We start from the raw sequence: 16,147 nt of genomic DNA, 5'->3' as shown, positions 1-16,147 counted from the left end.
GGGGGCTTCCCTGGTGGCACAGTGGTTGAGAGTCCACCTGCCGATGCAGGGGACACGGGTTCGTACCCCAGTCCAGGAAGATTCCCACATGCCGCGGAGCGGCTGGGCCCGTGAGCCATGGCCGCTAAGCCTGCGCGTCCGGAGCCTGTGCTCCGCAGCGGGAGAGGCCACAGCAGTGAGAGGCCCGCATACCGCAAAGAAAGAAAAAAAAAAAGAGAGATAGAGAGGGGACCAAACTACTTTCAAACATTTGGAAAAGGGTTCTTAAATCATAAAGGAGTTGAAAGAGACCCTTAGAGGTCATCTAGTACAAACCCTAAATATCAACGCTCCCTTTGCTGATCAGGGTCTACTGGGTGCAGGTTTTCTAATGGGATTTTTCCCTGGCCTTCACCATCAAATGATACCCAGGTGTGCCCTAGTACCGGAGCCTGCTAGTTTTTTTAGCAGGCATTCTCTTACATGAGGAAAAAAATGAAAAACTCTTCTTTGCATTCACCCAAATCACCCAGTCATCTACCATTGACATTCACTCATTCAGTATTTACTGAGCATGCCTACGTGCCAGGCAGGTGACTGCTCTTCTCTGGCTAACTTTACCTGCTTCTCCGAAGGCCAAGAGTTCTTCCCCTGGGCAGCCCTCCACTCTCGAGCCATTTCTGCATATTTCTTCTTTTCCTCCTCCCTCAGGAGCTTGAGGAGATAGAAGGGGGAGACATGCAGCAGCAGTGAGGGCCTACTGCCCAGGGCCCAGCCTGTAGATGCCTGCACATTACAGGGAGGAGGAAGCGGCATCGGTTGCCCTGAGCCGCGGACGGGTGGGGGTGTCCCTCCCCCTCCAGCAGGGGCCCAGGGGTCACTGGCCTCCTCGAGTCTTGTTTCCCTCCCATTTGCTCAACCGCCCGACCCCGGGCTCACTGGCCTCCAGCCTTACCGCCCAGTCAGCGGAACAGTAGGGGATGGCATCAGTGACGTGAGCCACGGGCAGGCCTCTCCGCCGTAGTTCGGGGATCTTCTCCTGCACGAAGAAATAGTAGGAATTGCGACTGGCCCTGCGGTTAGGCATGGTGGGCGCGGTACAGGCCTCAAAGCGGGCCAGAGACAGTATCACCCCGACCCGCCCTCGTTCGGCTCACGCTCTTAGTAACCGAGGTGGAGGCCTGCGCGCGCAGGTCCGTAGCTCTCAGCCAATCAGGGCACGGTGCGCAGGCGCATTGGCCTCACCAGGAGAAAAACAGCCCGAGACTGTAAGATTCCCCCTCTTGCGGCCGTGGGGGCGGGGTAGGGGGGAGAGGTCACAGGTGAGGAGTATTCTGATTGTCTGGGATGGGTCGTTGGCGGAGGTCTTATCATGTGGAAGGCTTGGAGCAATTTCGGTATATTATTGCGTAACATCCATCAAAATAGGTAGAGAGAAAGAGGACCAGCAAGTGCTTCAGGTTCTTTGATGTTTTACAACTGTAAGGGGCCAAATCTGTTCTGAGAATTGTGAAAGGTATTGGGTGGGGGGACAGAGTGAGGAACACGACTAACGATCTTTTTCCCTCAAGAAGTTTTCAATCTAAGGATGAGGGAGGCGGGTAAGATGACGAAAACCACCAGTATGATTTGATTTGGTTTTTCCCCATTCTTAAATGACATCATTGTTTCAAAGAACATGGTTTTTAAAAACGCAGTTTTTCTTAAGTGTTTGGAAGGAAACATACAGTAAGAGGCTGAGATTTTAAATAATGTCTTTGAATAAAGTTTTATAGATTTCCTCATAAAGGTCTGGTTTCTTTATTTTTTGGTTGTTTTATTCCTAGAGTATATTTGGAACTATTATATGTATTTCTTTTTTCCATTATATTTTCTAATTAGTTAACGCTGGTGTGTAGAGAAGGTATTGATTTTAGTGTTAATCTTGTGTATTTAGTCACCCTGCAGAACTCTCAAATTGGTTCAAATTGTGCCAATCGATTTTCTTGGATTTTCTAGTAATATGTGCTTCCCGCAGAAATTCCTATCTGTGTTCAGTTTATTGAGTACGTGTATACGTGTTGTATGTATATGTTTTAAAATCAAGAACAGGAGTTGAAATTTTATTAAATGCTTTTTGTGCATCTTTTCAGATGACCATATGGTTTTATCCTTTAATTGGTTAGCTCAATAAATGATATTGCTAGATTTTTCTAATGTTAAAGCATCCTACCATTCCTACTACTATAACCTCTTATTGATCATGCTTGGCATTGCTTATTTTTTAAAGCATACTTAATTTGGGATTTTTGCTTCCTTGATTGAACTGATATTAAACCACAGACTTTTTTCGTGATATCCTTACAAAATGTTGGTATCAGCGTTGTAATAGCCTCATAAAATGAACTGCTATCTTTTTCTCTGTTCACTTTGAACAACAGATGGAATTATCTATTCCTGGACACTTTGGTAGAACTTCACTAGTAAAACTCTTTGATCATAGTATATCTTTGGAGGGTGGGGTTGACCTTTGATTACCATTTCAATACTTTGTATGGTTATTAGTCTTTTCAGTTTTCCTACCTTTCCTTCAATCAATTTTGGTAATTCATTACTTTTTATAAAATTGTCTATTTCATTTAGGTTTTCATTTATATTGCTGTAAAATGTTGGCAAGAATGTGACACAACTAGAATTTTCATACAGTGGCAGTTTCTTACAAAGTTACACATACATTTATCATAGGACCAAGAACTTCCACTCATTTAGGAGGAATGAAAAAATATATCCCCTTGGAAATGAGTTTCATAGCAGCTCTATTTATAAGAGCCCCAAACTGGACAACCCCAAGTGTTCACTAAGAGATGAACTGATTTAAAAATTGTGGTATATCCATAGTAGACTGCTATTCAGGAAAGAAATGCAATGAACTATTGATATTCAACATGGATGAATTTCAAGATAATTTTGTTGAATGAAAAAAGGCAGACATAAAAGGATAGATACTGTATGATTCCACTTATACAAAACTCAAGAAAAGGCAAAACTATCATTTAGAAATGAGATCAGCAGTTACCTAGGGCCAAGAGGTAGACAATGGGGATTGACTGAGAACTGACAAGAGAACTCCTGGGTTGTCAGAAATACCGTGATTGTGGTGGTAGTCATTACAGGGGGCATATAGTTGTCAAAACTCCTCAAATAATACATTTAAAAGGTGTGCATTTTATTGTGTGTAAATTATACTTCAATAAAGTTGATTTAAAAAACAAAAATTTATTGGCATAATATATTTGCTTGTAATTTAAAATATACATAATTCCTAATGTTATTTATACCTTGTCTTATTTCCTCTTAATACTTGCCAAAGTTTATTTTATTGATCTTAAAAAATAACAACTTCGGGTTTTATTGATGAACTTTACAGTTTTCCTATTTCTTTTTATTTCTGCTTTTAAGTTTACAGAGTCTCTCTATTACTTCAGGCTAGTTTGTGGTTCTTTTTCTAGTTTCTTGAATAAAAAACTTCATTCAAGTATTTTCAATTTCTATTTACTATCTTTCTAGTTTTCTCATTTTTCCTTTTTCTGCTTTAGTTGAATTGATCAGTTATTTTTTGCTCTACTTTCTCTTACATTGGTTTCAAGTTATGCATTCTATTTTGCTTCATTCAGTAGCTACCCATATTTTTAAGACACTTATTTTATTTTATTTTTTTAAGACACTTGTTTTAAAACATATTTTTATAACAACTTATACAGTTAATAGGTACCCATTACCTATTAGACAAATAGACCCATTCTTCCCAAATAGACAAGAAGCTTAGAAAGCTATTGCTTCCCCTCACTTAGTATCCCAACCCACTGCTCCACCACCCCATTGCCATCTCCCATGTTATTATCTGGGATTTTAGTTCCAGACTGCTTTTTTATACCAATGTTGAGACATGATGGAAGTACAATAAGTTAAATACGTATATCTAAAGCATACAACTTGATGAGCTTTAACATATGTGTACGGCTGTGAAACCATCACCACCATCAAGATAATGAACATATCCACCCCCAAAAGTTTCCTCACTACCCCCCTTAGGCTGCTTGAAGTTGCCCCACAGTTCACTAATATTCTATTCATTTTTTTCCCTTCAGCCTTTGTTCTTTGCATTTTATTTTGCATTTTCTACTGCTATTTCTTCATGTTTACTAATCTTTTCGTCTGCAGTGTCTAATTTGTTACTAATCCCATCTAGTGTATTTTTTGTATCAAATCATTTAGTTTTCATCTTCAGAATTCGATTTAAATCTTTTTTATATCTTCTATATTTCTACTTAACATGGTCTATCTGTCCTCTGCCTTTAACATGGAATGTAGTTATAATAAGGAATATAGTTATAATAACTACTAAATGTCTTTGCCTACTCATTTCATCATCTGTCATTTCTGGGTCTGTTTCTACTGGTTGATTTTTCTCCTTATTATGGGTTGTATTTTGTCCTGCTTCTCTGTAAGCTTGGCAATGCTTGGTTGGATGACAGTTGTAAATTTTACCCTGTTGAATGCTGCATATTTTTGTATTCTTATAAATATTCTTGTGCTTTGTGTTATGTTATTTGGAAACAATTTTAGTCTAGTTTTTCCTCCTTTTGAGGTTTGCTTTTATGCTTTGTTATTCGGAATCAGAGCAACCTTTAGGACTAATTTTCTCCTCTGCTGATATAACACCCTTCTGAGTACTCTTCCTGACAACCCATGAGTTTGGAGGTTTTTCCACTTTGGCTAATGGAAACACAGACTATTTCTAGCCCTGTGTGAATTTCAAGGATTGTTCCTTCTAATCCTTTCACGTTGTTCTTTCCCTGGCACTGTATAGTTTCCTCCCACACATGCACTGATCAGTATTCAGCTGGAGCTCCAAGGGAGATCCTCAGAAGATTTCCAGAGCTTTTTCTTCATGCTGCTCTCTCTGTCTGGTACTCTGCCCTGTGAACTCTAGCCACCCTGGCCTACCAGACACCCAACACCATTTCCTTAACCCAGGGAGACCACAGGACTCTGCCTAGGTTACCCCTCTTGATGCTGCATTCTGGATCCTCTCTCCGGGCAACAACCTGGGGCAGTCACAGGGCTAACCCCGTTTCTGTTCTTTCAAGGATGACTCATCTCTGCTTCCTGATGTCCAGTATCTGAAAACATTGTTTCATATATTTTAACCAGTTTTTTAGTTGTTTCAGGCTGCTGGATAAATTCATTTCCTGTTACTCCATCTTGGCCAAGATCGCTTTATCTTATTTTAAAAATTCAAAATAATATTTGGATTTAACTGTTAAATGTTTAAATAGGTGATCGGAGGCAAACCTCTCCGAGGAGGTGCCATTTAAAATGAGAAAGGATGCAAAGGTACAGAGCTAGTCATGCGAAGAGCTGAAAGAAGAGCATTCCAGACAGAGGGAACAGCACATGAAAAGGCCTCACGCAATAAAGAATTTGTTGAGTCCTCAGAACAGATGGAAGACTGGTTGGTGTTGCTGAAGTGTATCCAGTCAGGTGGAGAGTGGTGCATGCTGAGGATAGAGTGACCAGCAGAGATTTGGGCATGGCCAGTGTCAGGGGTTCAAGTATTACTCTGAGGACATGGGTGGTCATTTAAGGGATTTTTTTAAAGTGTCATTATATAGTTTACAGTTTAAGAAGGTCACTCTGGATACTACTCGGAGAACAGGTTCAAATCAGCAAGAATGGTCACGAGGAGATGAGTTAGGAGGCTTCTTCAGGAGTCCACGTGAGATGATGATGACCTAGAACAGAGACATGGAGCAGACATGGAGAGGTGAGGACGGTTTCAATTGTACTTTGTGGAAAAACAGAACTAGCTGATGGATTGGCTGCAGAACTAAGAGAAAGGGAGGAATCCTAGGGTTTTGACTCTGGTAACCCAGTGGCAAGTGGTGTCTTTTTGTAAAATAGCGAGGACTGTGCTAGTGCCAAAGAGGGTCCAACGCTCCTCATAATTCTATTACCTCCTCCTCTCCTTCTTTGATACAATTGATTTTTTTTCCAGTTTTACTTAAGTAAAGTCCTATGTAAACAGAACGGTTTTTCCCTTTTTCCAACCACATTGATCTTCCTATTCAGAATTCTAGAGGGGGGCAGGTTTTTGTTGGGGCCGGGGGGGATCAAGAATCCAGTTATGGACATGTTACTTTTGAAATGCCTATTATACAGTCAAGTGGAGATGTCAAGCAGGCAATCGGCTAAGTCTGGAGTTCTGGGCTAGAGAGAGAATTTGAAAGTAAGCCACATAAAGCTGGTACTTAAATTCATGGAAATAGATGCGATTGCTTAGGCTGAGAGTGAAGAGAGAAAAAAAGGATCCAGGATGGAGTCCTGAGGAATAGCAGCATTTAGAAGTCAGTTAGAAAAAGAAAATCCAGGAAAGGTAAGGAAGAAGGAATGTCTGAGGAAGCAGGGAGAAAACCACGGAAACTAAGAGAAGAGTTGCTAAGAGGAAGTGCTTCATTCATTTAATAAATATTAAGAGTCTGCTGAGTGCTAGGCTCTATTTCAAGCACGATAATAAGTTGAACAGAACAAACCTAATAATGAGGAAGGCAGACAATAAAGAAATAAACAACTATGTATATAAGAAGATGTCTGAACATCTTATTGGACAATAAGTCCAATGAAGAAAGATAATACAGGAGAAGGGAATAGGGACTGATGGAGGGGACAATTTTAGGGTGGTCAGAAGAGCCTCTATTTGAAGAAATGAAATTTAAGCAAACACTGGAAGTGAGGTAACAAACCATGAAGATGTCAGGCAAAGAGCGTTCCAGACCAAGGGAGTAGAAAGTGCAAAGACTCCAAGGTGGGCACACGTCAGGGGTGTTTAAGGAATAGCAAACTAAGTCTGTGGTTGGAGTGAAGTGAGCAAGGGGGAGAGCAGAGAGGATATTGCAGAGGGAGCTTGGGCCAAATCATACAGGGCTTGTAAGGTCACTGTGAGGATTTTCGATTTCAGTCTAAAGGGGAGAGAAGCCATTGGAAATTTGGATGGCTTCTTTTTTTAAAAAAATATTAAGTATGAGGTGTGATTTTCAGCTGAGCGTTATGAAACCATCCCAAAAGAAACAGCATTTTAGGAAAATGTTTTTCCTCATGCTATTTTTGTCCTGATGCTAGTTTAAATTAAGGCCCTGACAGTACGGTTAAAGTGCATCCTCCAACCCGTGCTAATAATAATAGTAATAAATAGCTAACATTCATTGAAAGCTACCGTGTCAGACTCCCTGCTAAACACTGCACAGCGTAATCTCGTCTCTCCTCTTCATAACAACCCTATGAAATAGATTCAATGATCATCCCCATTTTGCAGAGTGAGAAATTGAGGCTCAGAGTGGTAAAGTGCCCATGAGCGGCTCTGACCTCTGTGAGATCCCTGCTTCTTTAACATAAGTATTCCAAGTTGTTCATTATAGGTGCTCAAGGATGTTTATTACACGGTGCTTTGCCAAAGCGAAAAAGGGGGAATTTCCAAGTTCCCCATCATCTCTAGATATTGCCTGAATGCACACCACATTCTTGAGTAACTCCCCCTGAAGTCTGGTTGATTCCCGGGCTTGCTCAGTCTATACACACGCAACCTGTTGTCAGGTCATGTGGATTCTACTTCTTGTGTCTCCCTGTAATGTCTCTCTTACATACTATTTGCTTCTCATTCCTGCCACGCTATAGCTTAGTTCTGGTACTTGTTCCTCCTTGGGCTCTTGTGATGAGCTCTCCCATGGAAGAGGCCTCTGCCTGTTGTCTCTCTTTCCACCAATACATCCTACATCCTGTGGCCACAATAACTTGGCTGACATACAGGTCTGATCTTGTTCTTCTGCTTAGATATCCTTGTGGGTGGTCCACTGCCTGCAGAGTTCAGTCCAGACCCGATAGCCTGGATCACCTTGGTCTGACCTCAGCCAACTTTTCCAGCCTCATTGCTGACTCATATTCCTGGCAGCTGGCCCCACTCTCATCTCGGCCCATTGCTTATGCATCTGCACTACCTCCTGCTCCATTTCTGCTTTTAGAAATTCTGCCCAGATCATGTTTAAGACTTAGCTCAGGGGTCACCTTTTCATGAAGACATCTCTGACCAGCACTCCAGACGGGTAACTGACCCCTCTCCCTTTGTTCCCAAACCATACCTAGAACATGTCCTAATATGGGCCCTGTCACACTAACACATTTAAAGGCCATGTGTCTGTCTCTCCCCCACCCCAACACACACACACACACACACACACACACACACGGCTACAACTCAACTGTAAGCTCTTTGACAGAAGAGGCTGTGACTCATCCATCTTTGAATTCCTACTCATCTTGAATTTCTAGACAGCATAGTATCTAAAATACAGTAGGTGCTCAGTGAATGTGTATGGAATAAATAAATGAATGAATTCAAGTAAGAGAGAAGAGAAGATGAGGAAAAGGGAAGAAGGCCCTGGAACAGGTTGTAATTAATTAGACAGAAATACATATTGATCATCTCTGTGTAGAGGGCACCCACTCAGAATCAGGTAGGAGTACAGAATTAACGATTCAAGAGAGAGCCTCACCCCACAACTCCAACACAAAGGTCAAGGCCGCCGTTCTTTAATACTAGCTTTCCAGGGCCCGCAAATGACCCTTCCGTTGCTAGAGCTGCTTCCCTTCGTGCTGTTCAGTGTTCTGACTCTGTTGTTCCAGCTGCCTTACCTGCCTGTTTTCTGGGGTTGAGGTCATTGGATGACGTACTTATTCTGGCTCACTTCCCTCTCTTGGGCTCTGTCTTTGACCCATGCCAGGGGAGAAGGCCTCTAGGAGAATGCTTAGGGCTGAGAAGCAATCTTCTGGCTTAATCGCCAAGACCTAGAACCCAAAGCCTGGATAAAATACAGAAAGACAGGCCCCCTTTGGGCTAAAGGATGCTGCTTGATCACTGGAATCTGCTCTGCTGCTAATCTGGGGGGCTGTTGATGCTGTGCTGGTTTCCTAAGGAGGCTAACACTGAAACAAAAACAAAAGCAGAAACCGGAGATAGGGCTCCTAAAAGAGAAGCAGCCTTACTTCATCTTTGGCTTTGTAACTCAGTGACTGTCAGTCACTAAGGGCTCCCAGGGCTTCATCTGCTCATAATTAACTTGATCAACAGCTCATGATTGAGACAGAATGAGTGCAGGTGTACATTTGGGGGCTTTGTATCTGGCTAGAGATACAGGCCTGACAAAACACCCGTCACACCTTCCTGGTGACTCTCTCCTTCCTCCAGGGATGTCCCAGAGACTGAGTAAATTGTGGCACAGCTGTATCTTTTGTCCAAGCAACTCTTTCTTCATTGTAGAACTATTAGAGCATGTAGAAAATCTAAAAAGAATATAAATGAATGACTATCCTACCTGAGATAACCATTATTACTCTCTTGTTGTTTCCATTGTCTCTTTTAAATACATTTTCCATATTTGAGACCATGCCCTAAATATAGTTTGATGTTCTGCTCTTTTTGTCTGCACATTATCCTTGGATAGACCTCTGTGGGGAAAGCATAGAGAGCTAGCTCAGGTGGGAGCCGCCCACCGTTGGTGGGGGTCTGGCCTCAGCACGGGGCAAGCAGACATCATGGAATTCTGCCCCCACTGCACCACCGCAGTTTGATTGGAAGCCTGAGACAGCACGCTCTTGGGTTAAATCTGCTTCAAGTATGTGAAATTTTCAGTACATGCTCCCAATCTTTTACTTATTATATACTTACCACTGTTCTTGGCAGTACAGCTTTTTAAAATTCTTTGGCATCATGTGCTTTATATTTGCATTTCCTTTCTTTAAAGCATTTTCTTAATGAAACAATTTATTCTGCAATATGAAACGGCTTCCAGATTGAAAATGTTTCCAGTTTCCAGTACAGGGTGTCTAGAGTCTCCAGTATTTGTTTGTTTGTTTATTTATTTTAGTTTATCACTTTAATTTAGATTTTTTTTAAAAATTATAATTCATTGCAGGTGGTTTTGAAGATATGGGGGATGGGGAACATTAACAAACTGAAAAGGTAGCACAAGGGAAGGAAAGAGGAACAAAACTTAGGTAAGAAACATGGTATCTGTTTTAAAGTCACACCTCATAGATTCCTCCTGGAAGAACAGATCAGAGAGAAGTAGAAATGTGATATTATCTGTGTGCTTTAAAAAGATCTACGTTCAGCAGAATTCATGTGCATGCATGCCTATGTGCCTGCAATGAAATCATGTTTTAAAGAGGATTCAGCTGCATTATATTTATAACTATGTGGTTGCTACCAGCTACCAGCCTGTCTCCTTGCCGTGGTTCACTTCTCTTCTCTCCATGTCCTAATTCTGTTCTAAAGGGTGCAACTTTGGCAAAGCCGCCTGTCAGTCCACACCCACTCCCCATCATATACAATTTCCAGCTGTGGCTTCCTGGGAATCCTGATCTGGTCCCACACAGGCCTATATTCTGACATTTTGTCTCTGATTGCAGCAGAACGTTTGAAGTGTTGGGGATCCGGACCCTTCCCTTGGCGGTGAAAAATTCATCTCTATGGGCGTCCTGTCCCATTTGGCCAGTATAAATGGACAACTGGAGCTTAACCAGATCTGAATCTGAGGCTCATTTGCAAACATCAACTCAACAGCCTCCCAGAAAAACAAAAAAGTGATTAAGTAATGCTTCTTAAACATTAGTGAGCTTCAGAAGAATGTGACGAAGGCAGTTAAAATGCAGATTTCCAGGTCCCACCCAGAATTTCTGATCTCATAGTATTTAGTAGAGACTGGTAATCTGCATTTAAGAAAACACTTTTATGTGATTCTGATGCCGAAGTTCAAACACCACAATTGGAAGAGCACCAGGGTTCTGGTGTCATATCCTGCTACCTCCACCAATACAGCAAAATACCATTGTCCCACCCTCCTCCTACCTCCATCCTTTAGGCTGCATGTTTTGAATCATCAGGTGTACCCTTAAAGTTCCTCTTAACCCTCCATCACCTTGGTAATAACGTGCATTAGGGAGGGGTACACACCATGATTTAGTCCAGTTTAGCATCTCCTTAAGGATGGCCCAGGCTCCACCCACTCAGGAAGATGCTGATCAACTGTATCTCTCTAGCTAGAAGATAGACATGCAGGGTGCTACACAGAAAATACATTCCCTGGATGGTGGACAAGGCCCCTGCATTCTATGATTCACTCTGGCACAAACTCTTCCCCAAGTGCCCTGACTCCTTGCTGACAGACAAACACCAAGCACACATTCAAAGCTCACTTCTGTGGGCTCTCACTTTCCACTTTCCATGCACATCCAGGTTCCCTTAGCTCAGTCCATGCCCCATTTCCAATTTCTCAACTCCAATGTCCAAGTTTTGCATAACATACCATCGTTATGTATGCTTAAATACTAAACACTATTCAAACTCTTATGCTCTGTGTTCATGGGCACATATGCATATACACACACACACAGTAAATGTGTGTAAATAATTTGTAGATGATACAAATACATCATCATATCAACCCTCTGGTCTAGATGTCAGTTTTATAGTGCAAAGGGAATATGCTTTGAGCCAAAAGATCTCAGTTCAAATCCTACCTTTGCCACCTGCTAGCTACCTGATCTTAAGAAGATAATTCAATTCTCTGGTCCTGAGTTTCCTCATTAGGATTAACCGAGAAAGCTTGTGAAACATCTAGGACTGTGTCAAGAACCTAATAGGAAACCCACAAATGTTAGGTATCTCTTTTATTTCGATTTTCCCCTTCCTTCCTTCCTTCCTTTCTTCCTTCCTCCCTCCCTTCCTTCCTTCCTTCCTTTCTTCCTTCCCTCCCTCCTTCCTTCCTTCTTTTGTATATGAAAGAAAATAATCCTCCAAATTTCTCTCACACAGCATATTAGTCAGGGTTCTTAATTGCAAGTTTCAGAAATCATCTCTGGCCAAAATAAGCAAAGAGAGAATTTACAAGAGGATACGGGGTGGCTCACAGAACTGCCAGGAAGTCTGAAGAGCCAGGTGTGGAAAGTGAGCTGGAACCCAGAGAGGCTACACAACCAAGAGCACAGCCCAAAACCACACATCACAGTAGTCTGATGGCCTGACCTCTGCATTGGCTGGCCTGTGAACACTGGACACCAGCTGCCCACCTCAGCAGCAAAACTCATTCTCCGCTAACTCTGCTTCTTGCCTCATGTGTTCCAGGTTCAAAAAGCTCTGAGTGAGAGGGTCCCCAGTTTGGGAGACTGCTCTAGACTTTTTGGCTTCCATAGTTGGGATTCCTTGAAAATAAGAAGGGAATTGCGATGTCAGGCAGCCATGAAAGACCAGAGTCAATTCTCACCATTTCTGATGTTCACATCTCATCCCCGTTTCACATATACATTCATTCATTCCTAAGCATCTAGAGTCTCTCTCCAGGAACTCTCCTCAAGCCTAGAACCACTCTGTTTTCAGAGGAATTTTCTACCTTTCTGCCTCGTCTCCCTTCTTTCCTCTGCCCAGAATTCCCCCTGCCCTGTCCCCTTTCCACGCCCCATCCCTCAATAGCACAAATCTTGCCCATTCTGCAAATACCAACTGGGATGTTACCCCTTCTTTATTGTGGTGTTACCCACTCTCCCCCACTCCCCGCTAAACTGCTCCTTCCTTCATGTTCTGAGGGCCCTTTCTCCAGATCTCCATCATAGCATTTGCTCTGTTTTACTACCAGTATGTGTTTTGTGTTCAATGTGCTGATCTACCTCCCTCTCTGGGCCCCAAGATGAGGCCCCTTAATGGCAGGAAGTCTGTCTTCCTCATCTTTGTAGCCTTGGTTCTTAGCACCTAGTAGATGCTTAATAAGTTCGTTAACATACACATTTCTCGGTTGTCTCGAAACACATACATTTAGAATCCTTTCCTACACACACAAGATCCTTTTAAGAAACGGAGTAATCCATGTTAATGCGCCCTGCAAACTGTAAAGTGTTGTACAAATGTGCCTGATTTTAGCCAAAAGGCCGAGAAGCAATTAAATGTTGTACAAATGTGAGCCGTATAATTGTTCATTTCATTCTAGTTTTACATATTTTCTGTTAAAGAGCTGCATGCCCTTATCTCATAATACTTTACCCTCATCATGTTTTAACAGGAGAAAGTTTCGACGAGGGATTCCCGCCTACCTTTTCCAATTCTGCTGAGCCCCTCGGTTCCTTGCACTGTCAAAAAGGGAACCGAACGGAAGGGCAGGGCAGGGGGACAGCGAAAGCGCACACCCTTGCCAACAAGTTATGCCAAGTCCCCGCAGGTCCCTCTGTCCCAGTTCAGAATGTCCCTGGCCACGTGCGTACCCAGACTCCCCCTCCTCGAGTCCCCAACCCCGCTTCTGGCTCGGGTTCCCAACGCTGGCTTCGCTGGGAGCAGCCGCGCTGAACGCTCCCGGCTCCGCGCAGCCCGCCCTGCCGCCTCCCCCGCGCCCCCTCTCCCCCCTGTACTTTGTCACTCAGCGCTGACCTGCGGCCCGCAGGGGCGTGCACGTGACCGAGAAACTGGTAGCCCCGGGGCGGCTGGCGGCGGGGCCAGGAGCCGGCGGCTGAGCTCCCCCGCGCGGCGCGCTCTGTGGCCGGAAGGCGCTCGGTGGGCCGAGCTGCCTGGGCGTGCGGGTGCGCCAGCCCGCGGGGAAGGCGCAGCCGAGCGCCGCGCGGACCCCGGGAGCCCGCGGCAGCGCGCGTGCCGCCGGCGGCGCGGTCAGCCCGGGGCCCCGCCTGCGCGGCCCGGGCGGCGGCGCCCAGGGACGCCGGGGGCCCGCTCGCGCCCGCCGTCGCCTCCGCCACTCGGTTACCTCGATCCTCCCGTCTCTGTCGCTTCCCACTTCCCTCACTCCTTAATCTGGATGGGAAGTTGGGGAAAATGGACAGGGTCGTGCTGACGTGGGTTGCTCTCTTCTGGCTAACAGGTAAGAGGCGTTTTCTACCGAGACGGATAACTTTATATGTATTCCGGTACTGGTACTGTTCTAACCCTAGCCCACCGCACCGCACCCCCAGTTACCCCCCATTGTGCTTAAAGCTGCTTAGCAGGCTGGTGGTAAGTGGGGGGAGGGGTGTGTGTGTGTGTGTGTGTGTGTGTGTGTGTGTGTTAGAATGATGGGGGAGGCGGGGAGAAACCCCGTATCAAGTGAGCTGGATCGAGATGCAGGTGTTTTGACTCATTCGAGATATGAGATTGTTCTTTCCAGTGTGCATTTCTCCTTCCATGCAACGGTTCTTCCTCGGTCTTCTCTTGACTTTGTAATGCTGTGAGTCCTGGGGAAAGCCTGGCTGGGAAAAAAAATGAAAGCTCGGAGGAAACTGATTAACTAAGAGAACTGGTTTTCTGGGGGTTGGAAGTAAAGGAGTGTCTTCTTAATTCCTTCCCTAGAGAAGCCGGGAGCCCCAGGGGCATTCTTCAGTGGCTCCCAGGTGTCCAGGGGAGCGGGGATGAGGAAGGACATGGGGATGGAGGCTTGATTGGTTGTGGAGTTGAGGGCCCCACTCGCATTTGGTACCATTTGGGGAGTGGTCCTATAGAAGAGAAGAGCCTTCCTCCCCCCATAGACAGGTGGGAACACCCTCTAATAAAGATAATTTGCAGAGAGATTCAGAAGGTAGGGCCTTGCCTTAGCATTAGAGTCACTTCCTCTAGCTGAGACCTCTGTGTTTCCCCCTCCCTTTTGGTGAACTTTCTCCCCACCCTCCTGGGGTCTGGACTGGCTCTGGTTCCTAACACGTGTTCCCACAGGATGATCTGTGAGGTTGAGAGATAGGTGGCCAGGCTGAATGGGCAGCCCTGAGAGATTCACAGAGCAGCCCTGCCTTGGGTGGAGGTGGAGGGGTTAGGAAGGCTTGGGTAGTCTGGACTGGGTCTGAGGCAACAACTCAGCAAGGTGGAAGCAAGTGATGGAGGAGAGGAAGGGAGCAGAAAAGTGGTGAAGACAAGATGGGGTAGTGAAGGGCAGGAGAGAAAATGTAAAATAGCACCAAGAACAAAGTTGTGTCCCCTCTGCGAGCACTGAAGACTGGGAAAAATCAAGTCAGTAGGAAAAGAGGAACAAGATAAAAATGTCTAAGGCAAGTGACTGAAAGAGGGTAAAATACATTTAAGAAGAAAGACAAAACCACTGTGTCCCTTAGCTTCAGAATAAGATTATAGATTGCCTCAGTTTTTCTTTCTATTCCTAAGGAAGGGTCCCTAACACTGGCTTTTGCCCCCTGCGGGGCTTAGGTTTGGGGAGGGGTCCCTCAGCAGAGTTAGCCTCTTCTCTTGGCTGCTGTGAGTTCATCCCTCCCACATTATTCAAATATGAATCATCTCTAATTTCAGGGATTGCCTGATCCATGTCTCCCCACTCCCCTGGCCTCCCAGTGCCTTCTACTCCCTCCCTCACTGATTCTGAACGTCCTTAATTTGCCTCCACTTCTCAATTATCATATTTGAGGGGAACTTTGGCCTTGAACCTTTATCACCGCCTCCCTGAAGTCCGCTAGGCATCTGGGGAGGGGTCCCCAAGTCAGAGGTGCTCTTCCAGACACCCTGGGGTATACCCAAAAAATCTAGGGATTTGCAGGGCATGGGGCAGAAGGGGAACATATAGCGCTTGCTAGATGGCTGACAGCTTTTCATGAAATGGTCCCTGGGACCATCTAATTCAGTCCTCTCAGTTTATACAAATGGAGGCCCAGGGAGGCAATGTGCACACAGCAAGTTTGTGTTGGAGCAGTCCTCCCAAACCCCGGGCCAGTCCTGTTTGCACTCTCCTGAGCTCCCTCTCTGAGCTTTGTGGGGTGTGTGTGTGTTGGGGGGGGGGCGTTGTTTTTGTCTTGAGGGAAGCTTCTGCTTCATCTGGTCTGTGCTTTCTCCCATCCGCACCTGGACAGGTTGCTCCTGCCTGGAAGCAGGCAACAGGTTAGTTATCAGGGCCATCCCAGCTGTCAGAGGGCTGGGACTTCCAGCCTCTGCAAGTAAGCCTGGCTCCAGAGATCCCACTGGCATCCCCTGGTCCCCGTTTCCCCTTGCCCCCCCCCCCCCCCCTCTCCCAGACATTGTCTCATAAGCTAGACTTCATGGGGCAAAGCCCTGGCCGACACTACATTTATATGTCTCTCTAGAGGACACTGGGTAAGTCGGGCTCTTGCGCAA

The 16,147-nt window shown here is 44.9% G+C and overlaps 1 protein-coding gene across 4 annotated transcripts in view; it reads right to left on the bottom strand.

The window, feature by feature from the left end:
• The window catches only part of MAEL (maelstrom spermatogenic transposon silencer), a 73,313-nt gene extending 59,756 nt beyond the window's left edge, over positions 1–13,557 (bottom strand). Inside the window, exons 1-3 of one of the 4 annotated variants that reach the window (XM_007458092.1) lie at positions 13,484–13,557; positions 935–1,018; positions 601–693 (exon numbers count right to left, since the gene is read on the bottom strand). In XM_007458092.1, the coding sequence (XP_007458154.1) occupies positions 601–657 (57 nt within the window). In that variant the 5' untranslated portion in view covers positions 658–693; positions 935–1,018; positions 13,484–13,557. Of the gene's footprint in view, positions 1–600; positions 694–934; positions 1,327–13,483 lie in introns of those variants that run through there. The other 3 variants (XM_007458089.1, XM_007458090.1, XM_007458091.1) reach the window with 3 other exon arrangements.
• Between the last annotated feature and the right edge of the window lie 2,590 nt (positions 13,558–16,147).

The sequence above is a fragment of the Lipotes vexillifer genome, unplaced genomic scaffold (assembly GCF_000442215.2).
Source record: "Lipotes vexillifer unplaced genomic scaffold, Lipotes_vexillifer_v1.1 scaffold189, whole genome shotgun sequence".
NCBI classification, from domain to species: Eukaryota; Metazoa; Chordata; class Mammalia; order Artiodactyla; family Lipotidae; genus Lipotes; species Lipotes vexillifer.
The sequence above is the reverse complement of the archived record's forward strand: the minus strand, read 5'-3'. Positions and strand labels throughout refer to the sequence as shown.